A 9,395-nucleotide genomic window follows, 5' to 3' on the forward strand; every position below is an offset into this window, starting at 1 on the left:
TCAGATTTTTTTTTTCTATAAAATAAAGAGATATTTAGATTTATTTATCTATAGTTTATATTCCATCACCCTCTTTCCACTGGTTCTGCCAGAGAGGCCCCATGCTGTAAGACTTTTGTTGTATGTAATAAATTCTCTCTTAGTTACTTATATACTTGGGAGAATTGAGAAACAGTCACTGAAATAATTTTGTTTTGTGGTTCAGATGAGGGACCCCAGTTGAGTCTTGGTTGGTCTTATCTAAAGTCCTTTTAAATCCTGATATAATATAATTTTATGTTCAAGGTATGAAGGCGGCAAAGCAGAGTTATTCATTCACTAGGTAAAAAAATCTAATTAAAAATCTTACTGTTGACTTCTGCTCACAGATTATCAGTAGTCCCTTTAAACTACTTTTTCGGATGACAGTTTAGCAGGTAAGAAATATTAAGTTCTAAACTGAAGTACCCAAGTGAGAAAGATTATTTGCCTGAATGCTTTTTTTTTTTAATTGACTGTTTTTGCTTAGTTACTTCAGAAGCAGGAAAGGCAACAAAGTAACTGATAAATCTACATTTGGGTCTGAAATAGTAATGCTGAAGTAGGATCTGGGACTGTACTCAGCTTCACAACTAATTTCCAGAGCCTTTAAGTTTTTCAAATGTGTGTACATTTAGATAATTCATGGATTGCTTGCAGCTATGTCCCTCTGACTTTACAGGTAAGGGTGGATTTCTTGTAAAACAAAATTTCAGTGTGTGAAACATTGACTCATAGCCCACTTGCTTTTATTTACTGAAACTGTGAAACGTTGACTCATAGCCTACCTGTCTTTATTTGCTCAGATTGGAAAATTTGTTTTACCAGACACAGGCACAAACACACACAGACATACACACACACACCGTTACTTTTCCTTAGTCCATTATTTATAGAGGGCTTGGGGACATATAATTATTCTTTGGAAAAAGGATGGGCTTTTAAATTCTCTCTTTTTCTGGTTAATAAAATCACAATAATGAAGGAAATATAGATGTGCTATTCCAGGCATTCCAGAGAGTATAGTTGGAGATATTCTAGAAGTAGAGGTTTTTAAAAAACTTAAATTGTATACTCCATTTCCTGCCACAATATTGAAGACTCTCATATCCTCCTGTTGTAATTACCATCTGGTAAGTTTTGCAGATATATAGCTATGTAGATGTATTTCCTTCCGCTTAGTGGTGTAATTTGAATGACTGTATGGAATAATATATGTTATGATGCATTTATTAATATTAATAGAGTACTCATACAGTACAGAGTTTTCTTTCATTATTGTCATTTAAAAAAACTCTTCTAATTTACAGTAAACTTCTTAAGTTCAAGAACTTTATGCGACTTTAGTTTGCAAATTTTAGCAAATAGGTTTCCATTAGGGGGCTCTCAAGGTTTGAGATGATCAGCCTTGATACCAATAATGCTTCGAAGCCTTTACTTTCTAACGTTCGTCTTGCTCTCTCCCTTTTTGTTTTGTTTTATAGAAAAGGTCACGGATCGCCTACAGTGACGAAGTACGGAATGAGCTCCTAGGGGATGATGGGAATTCCTCAGAGAACCAGGTAGAATGCTAATCAGGAAGGCCCGGTGGGTGGCTGGAGGGTGAAGGAGGTCACTGGCACATTGGGCTCTCAAGCTGCTCCTTAACAGTATTAGCAGCAACTCATGTGGAAGCGATACTGTTTAATGCAAAGCTGGAGTCTTAATCAACTTCAAAATGTTTCTTGGAGATCTTACATTTAACCCTTTACCTTGTGATCACTGTCTGCTATCTTTAAAAAAAATCTTTTCTTCTCTTTTCTTTATTATTTAGTACTTAAGGAATAACTTGAAACACACTGTTTGCAGACAAAGCCAAGGTCTTCACCTCAAGCACATGTAAAAGGAATAAAAAAGTACATAATACAGCTTTGATAATAATGCAGTATAATTAAATCAACACTTGCAACAAAACAAATGAAAGTAAGCTTTCAAAATTCAACAGGGTGGCTCGGGCTCCTATTGTGTAGCTTCTTAAAAATATATTCACCAGAATGCAAATTGTAAGCACCAGTGTGGAACTTGGATACCCATATAGAGTACATGCCTCTGTTAAATAATAATTAAAATAATCATAATAATAGGAAAGGTCTTTTTCAGTTTAAGATATTCACAGGCAAAAAATAAGATGCAATTTTTTCTTAAAAGGGCCTTAAATTTGGCTATAAGTTCTCATTGGATCACACAGTAGTGCCAGAGGAGTCTAATTAATGTCTCTTTTCTTTCTTTGAATTAAAACTGCAGACTTCTTTAGCTTGTGTAGATCATATATATATGACTTAAAAAAAAAAAAGTTTCAAGAACCTTAGCGTAGAGCTGACTTAAAAAATGTCTCAAACAATCTTAGCGACTGTTTTCTTTGACATTTTTAAGAAAATAAATGATAGGGAACTTCAGAAGCAAGACCTGAACGTGTTTATTAGTGTCTCTTTGACAAGTATAGTAAAGGTCTCTACTCTGCCTAAATAAAAATGAACATAAATTATTCATTGAGTGAACCAAACATTTTAATAAGGTAGTAAAACATGGTATGTCAATACACATTATAAATATTGAATAATTATATTTACCATCTCAAAATATTATATTTCTATATATGCTGATATACTACTACTATCTACTCTAAAGATACTATTATAAATTAAGGCTCCCCTTCTACCCCCCAGCCCCCACCACCCCCCCAAAAAAGGAGAAGAATTGCTGAGCTTATTGTTTTTTGAAAGATTTCCCCTTCTCTACTGTTTGGATATTATCAGCTTGAGTTCAGGCATGTAAACACGTTTAAGATTTGACTTGGGATTTCAGCCTCCCTGATTGAAATGTGAGAATAACTAAGGAAAAAAAAAAAAATAGGGAGCACACCAAACATAAAAGAATGATGTGATAAAGGGGTTTTACTCATAATAGATTAAATAATGTGAGGATGAGAGAAAAATATTTTCTTTCTATTTTAAGGGAGATGTAGATTGCTCATACCTCTTGATTGAATCATAATTTCATTTCTTATCCTTTACTGCAAAAAAAGCATTATCTTGTTCTTAAAAAAAAAAAAGCGAATGCCTAGTTCCCATATCAACTCTTTAAAGAGCTATAGATCTTTCCCTCATATTCAACTAGTGCCTAATGTAGAGGAAATAGAAAGGAAAGGGGTGTTTCTGTCTTACTCAGACTCCTTTATTGTAATGGATGTTGTAGTACTGTGACAGGGATCTTTTTTTTTTTTTTTAAACATGTTCACTTCTCTTAATGGACATTTTATGTGCCTAAAACATTTGCCTTACATACATATAAGTATGATTATTTTATGCCTAAAGAAAAATATTCCACAAAAATAGATTGAGTTCATATTTTCTGAATTTTTCAAATTATATCCCTGTCACTTTAAAGTGATGATGCAGAGATTTCCCCTGGACTTGTATAAATCAAACTTACAAATTCTGAAAGTGCTTGGAGAACCTGAAGTTTAGTCGTAAGGAGCTGTCACTTCAATAAATAGAGTATGATAAATTATAGTCATGAGAATATGTAACTGTTAGATTATTACTTATATGAACTTTCCAGTCTAAAATTTGAATTAGGTTTGAAAGTTCAAAGAAATTACGCTTAATGTTTTGGATATTTTGCTACCAAATGTAGCAGAATTTCCATATCAAGATGAAATCATTAAACTTTGTTTTTAGGCTCTTTATCATAATATAGGAATTAAAATCCTTCAAACTGAAACACATGCTTATCCAGGTATGGTCACTTGAGAATAACTCTTTAATCTGTATCAGTATTCATTCAGACTATGGAATCAAAACAGAAGCTCTTTTCTTTAAAGAAAGAAAAGGTTTTAACTTGGCTCTTCATATTAATTCTTGTAGCTCAGTGGCTGAGAAGATAGGTTTTTAGGGGGGTAGGATAAAATATAATTTATATAAGAAAATGTTTTATTTCCATCAAGAAGTTTATTTTCAAGTTAATTTTTGATAAATTCATTTTTAGAACTCCTTGCCCATGTAATATTTATGATAATCTTTTAATATACAGAGAAAACATGGAGACAAAATGTGACAAAAATAGCAATACTCATTTAATTGAAATTGGGGTATATCTGTCAATTAAAAACATAGATCAGAAAACGAAAATAATAAAATAAGTTCTAGAAATGTTTAAAAATAACTAAAATAAACGAAGTACTGACAGTTTAGTTATTTTCAATATGATATACTCATCCTCCCTAGAGTGGCTTCTTTGTGAAGATTTAGACAAATGTGAACGTAATAATTATTATTTCGTATTCTGACTGCTTATAATGCAGTTTTTAATGCATCTAAAATATGGTTATTAATAGAATTATAATCTGCCAATTAACTATAAAGTGTATTAACTCTTAGGTGTATAAAAATTTCTGCCATGATTAGATATGTAAAAATTTCAGAAATGAAGAATTTTTTTAATGCATTTTTGATGTTCCCCATAGAATACACAATTTCATTTAATTTCAAAGTAATTACATAGTATAGTCTATTCTGATTCATATCCATTACATACAATCAAATATAACTCATCCCTGATTTACAAAGAAGGAACGGAATTATTTACTTTGTAGATTCAATTGTTGTTTGGGTTATCAGCTTTGCAAGGACTATTGTCTTCAGCATTATCATTCAATTTTTTAAAAAATATCCTATTTGTATTCCAGATGGCAACATTTTATTATTTCTTTGAAAAGAGATGAGTTCTTGAGTATTGCTTTATTTAGAGTGGAAACTTTAATAGTTGTTAACTTGATTTAATTTCATGACAGCCATTCTCCAAAATGGAAAAACAACTTATAGAATTAAAATCACAAAGCTTTCCATAGTGGAGAATGAGAAGGGGGCATATTTAAGTTTCTAAGCCCTGCTTTTTGAACCCTAATAGTCTCTCGGTTTCCATATGCAAAATTATATTGATCAGTGACTTTTGAGTAAATCCTAAATAGAAGGTTTAAAAAAAAATATATGAAGAGTAGGATATTTCCAAACGTGCCGAAATTTTTGTGGTAAAGCAGTATTTAGCAGATACGTTTACTTAATTTTTTAATACGAGGTTCTCTTAAGTTCCGATTTGGGCTTTCTGTGCATAAAGTGTGTCAAACTTCAGCTCCAGACCAGGGGGTGAACTCGGTCAATTTAATTCCCCAAGATCTAAAGAAGGTCGGTATCATTTCATATAGCCCTGGCAGAGCAGATCATTACCAGGCACAAATCTGTTCGTTACGTGCTGAGGGTTTATAGCAAAATAAATAGACTGTCATCATAAGTTCAGAAAATTGTGTGTTCGACCCACGATAATGTGTAAAGGGCGTTTAATAGAGTTCAGCATTTATTCGTTATCTGTATGCGGACAGAGACGGCAGTCACGTTATCAGCTTAAAAAAAAAAATTCGGTAGTTCTGGGGGTCACGTGACGCACCTCACACACACACTCACACACACACACAGAGACACATACACAGAGACACAGACACACACGCGCGCGCGCGCGCGCGCCTGAACCCTCACATGCTCTGCAGTGCAGTTTTGATTTTAGTCACAGCAGAAGGCTTAACCACAAGAGATTCCACTCGTTCAAACCAGCGTAAACCAGATTTTTTCAGCCCACAAAGGAACAGATTACTTCGTATATCAAATTTCGCACTGGGGGAAAAAAATCTTTGTTTCAAAAAAGATGTTGATTATCCTGCTTCAACATGGTGGCACTGCACACTTCCATGTCGCCTGTGATGGAGCTAGTAACTCGATAAAATATGAAATTACGACTTTTGGGCTAGTCTAAGCATTGCCATCTTTTGTTTAGTTGAATGAATAATTCTCAGCCTAACTTAAACACACACACACAACACACACACACAAAGATTAAAAACCCTCCCATGACCTAGCTTAGCTACAAATCCGGTGTAGAGCTTGAAGGCAGCCATGCAGCACAAACAAGATAGAACGTTTTTTGTTTGGAACCTATTGAAAAAACAAATGGGGAGCATTTTTAAACACTCATTGATTATGGCAGGGTGGCATGCCCCAAATGGTCTCCATTGCTGAAGAGTAGTTTTAAACTTTGGCCCTTTAAGTATCATAGTCAACTGAAGAATGGTGTCCCCAGAAAGAAAAGATAGCTGTTCGATCAATGCCCAGATCGTCTCTTTCTGAGAAGAATTAATGTTTGTCTTTTTCTCCCATGATGTTCGGAGAGCAAGGAGAAAGATTCTGATATATGATAGGCCAGACATTTTAGTTTAAAATTTAACTTCTTCTGGGGAACAATAGTAACTTTTCACGTGAAATGATTAGATGTTTTACTGGTTCACACAGGACTGTTGCTGAGAGAATATCAATTAAAAATAATGTAACTTCTTGTGTATTTTGAAAGGATGATATTAAAAGTTTCATTTAAATGCACTATGAGACATTATATAATAGATTCTCTACCCTTTTTATAAAGGTTTCATAACAATTTTGAAATCTCATTCTTTTGTACTTGAAACGCTTTTCATATAACAAATGAGATAACAGAATAAGCTGGAATGCATACTGGCTCCTTGGAATTGGAGACAAAAACAGCATTAAGCGTTGAGAAATCCGGGCTATAGTAAACATGATACTTTTAGAAAGACTTATAGTGAGCAATTCATGGCACCTTTCTCCCAAAGCAATAGTTTAATTTATTGGCCTGCATATGTCAAGTGTTGTAACAGATGTTACAGATATTTGGATGTTTCAAAATTATCAGCTGTAAACCTGAATTGCTGAGGATGCAAATTTCAGACCTAGAATGTGGTTTACAGTCTACTACAACATAGGTTTCAGTTTCTATTCATTGTAGAAACTCTGGGAGTCCTGTCAACTATACAGTGATATTTGTGGTTTAGAATACTGTCAAACTCACAAACATACACACACATACACACACAGAGAATGAGCCAGATATATGATTATATCATTTTTCTAGTTTGTAAAGAGTTAAGCAACTTGTTTTTTATCTGTTATATTTAAAGAAAATAGAAAAATGTTCTACATTATCATAGGAAAATTTACTAACAGGATTGGTTTTTTATTTGACTTTAGTGAGAACAGACTATAGTACAAATGAAGTAAGAGGGCTCATTGCTTTGAGATGGCCCAAATTACAAGATGCTCATACAAATTGAAAAATGAAACTGTTCAAAAACTAAAAAACATTTCATGTGATGGCAGCAGCCCCTTAAGCAAAACAAAAACCTAAAAATTAACTCTGATATGTATAGTATTTCTAAGGATAATGAACTATTTTTCTGATACTATGTCCTAAATAAAGTACTGTCTAGCCTGGCATACTTTATTCTGAAATAAAATAATATTACCTCCAAATGCAATTCTGTTACTAAGAGTAGGCACATGTATGACATTATAAACATAATAGCTTGTTTTAAATACTCATTGGGATCAAAGCATGAACTATTAATCATTTTCATTTATAGGTAAAGTATGAAATCAGCTGTCATGACTCAAAATAGAGAAACATCTTGTATATACAAAACCTCTTCAGTGGTACAGTCTTAGAAGAGAGGAACAGTAAACTTGTTTTCTTTCTTTATAATATAGACTTCTATGAAGTCGTTCCCCTTTATTTCATGATGGTGTCTTAGATGTACTTTAAAAGAGAATTTCATACTATTCTCTTTGTTTAATGTGACAGTGCGAGAAAGTGATCTTTATTCGTTCAAAAAACTCTGCATGTAGTCTATGTTTAGGTTCTTTTAATGTGTTTGTCTGTGGTTTCTAAATGCTAAACATGTAAACAGATAAATTGTCAATGTTAATTCTGTATCCTGTCACACAACTGATCTTTCTTTCCTGCCATTTCTTTCCTTTTTATCTTTTTTTTTTTGGTGCATTCATGTTGCAGTTGATAAAATTACGTGAAGAGGTGAGTACTTCCTAGCTTTTTTTTTTTTTTTTTCATTCTGCTTTTCCCTATAAAATTGATTTTCTGAATCTGAAGTCGATCTTTGGGTTAATTTTTCCAGGGAACTCTATACATAGCAAAGTCACTGATTATATTGCTTAGAAATGTTCTCTGCTGACCACCTTTTAAAAACAACTATATCCTAAACATGCTTATCACAGGCAGCATTGTTGTTTGGTGGCATCAGGGGAAAAGTACATTTTTAAAGGCTTGGAAAAATAAAGGAATATCTTAAAATGATACCAGGGTATAGTTTTAATATAGACTCTAACTTCAGGTTTATTTTATTTGTGTTAGTTTCTCAAAGAGGGAAATATGATTTAACATTTTTTTCTGATATTCTGGCATACTTTACTGAAAAGTGTTTTTAAATCAACTTCTTTCCCAAAATCCTGAGACACTATGGATCTGTTATCCTTCTGGGGAAGCACACATATGTTATAAATGCCCTTCTAGTCTGTGTACACAGATACGTAAGAATAGCCAAAGCTCTCATCATTGTTAAACACTTTTCCTTTTGTAGAGAATAGCACCCAAGTGAGTTCTCATTTTCCTGAGTTTGCTAGTCTGTTTCATAGTGCAGCTCCAGACTCTTTATGTGTCCCAGCAAATATTTACAGTGGTGTTTATAATTTTATCCCATATCAGTGAGGGATGCTGAATGAGTCTGTTGTTTATTTTTCTTAAGCCAAACATATCAAATATTCTTTGGTACTTCCGTCAAAGATAGAACAGTTATTATATTTTTTATATAGTGAGACTGAGTTTTGGCATTTTTATATTAGGGCATAAAATAATGGCCCATATTGCAATTTGAAAACTGATGTCTAATTGCTTGTGATAACCAGAGCACTATGAATTATTTTTATGTGTAGATTGACTCCCTTGATGGAGATTTTCCTAGAAGTTTTTTTGGGTTTTTTTGTTTTTAATTATTAGTATATCATCATTCTTTAGGTGATGTGAATGCTGATTTTAGAGGCTTATAGATTGTGGTTTTCAACCAGTCTTCCCATTTAAGATGCATTAGTGATGCTTTTTCATAGTGAAAGTAATAATGATATACAAAATGAAGGGGGGAAATAAACAATTGCCTCACCTTTTTGCGTTTTTCATCTTCCTTCCATAGAAGCATATATGTATCTTAAATGAAAATAATCAATTGCAGTTTTGATGTGTTAAGATTGCTCTTGTGGTGGGTGATACATCAACATTAGTTTTCAGAATATCTGCTTCTATGTATTTGTATATGCTTATGCTTAGGTAAAGTCTGGATTTTCAGACATTAATGGAACCTAACAATAGACTTGAGAACCTCTACAAAAGATTTCCACGAAACTCTCAGCCCTAAATTTAAGCAGTGAATA

The 9,395-nt window shown here is 33.1% G+C and overlaps 1 protein-coding gene across 4 annotated transcripts in view; it reads left to right on the forward strand.

The window, feature by feature from the left end:
• Positions 1–9,395, forward strand: part of VTI1A (vesicle transport through interaction with t-SNAREs 1A) — a 396,202-nt gene that overhangs the window by 90,546 nt on the left and 296,261 nt on the right. For all 4 annotated transcript variants that reach the window (XM_023729947.1, XM_023729949.1, XM_023729948.1 and 1 more), the window contains exon 4: positions 1,503–1,580. In XM_023729947.1, the coding sequence (XP_023585715.1) occupies positions 1,503–1,580 (78 nt within the window). The remainder of the gene's footprint in view (positions 1–1,502; positions 1,581–9,395) is intronic.

Source organism: Trichechus manatus, unplaced genomic scaffold (genome assembly GCF_000243295.1).
Source record: "Trichechus manatus latirostris isolate Lorelei unplaced genomic scaffold, TriManLat1.0 scaffold00031, whole genome shotgun sequence".
Classification (NCBI taxonomy): Eukaryota; Metazoa; Chordata; class Mammalia; order Sirenia; family Trichechidae; genus Trichechus; species Trichechus manatus.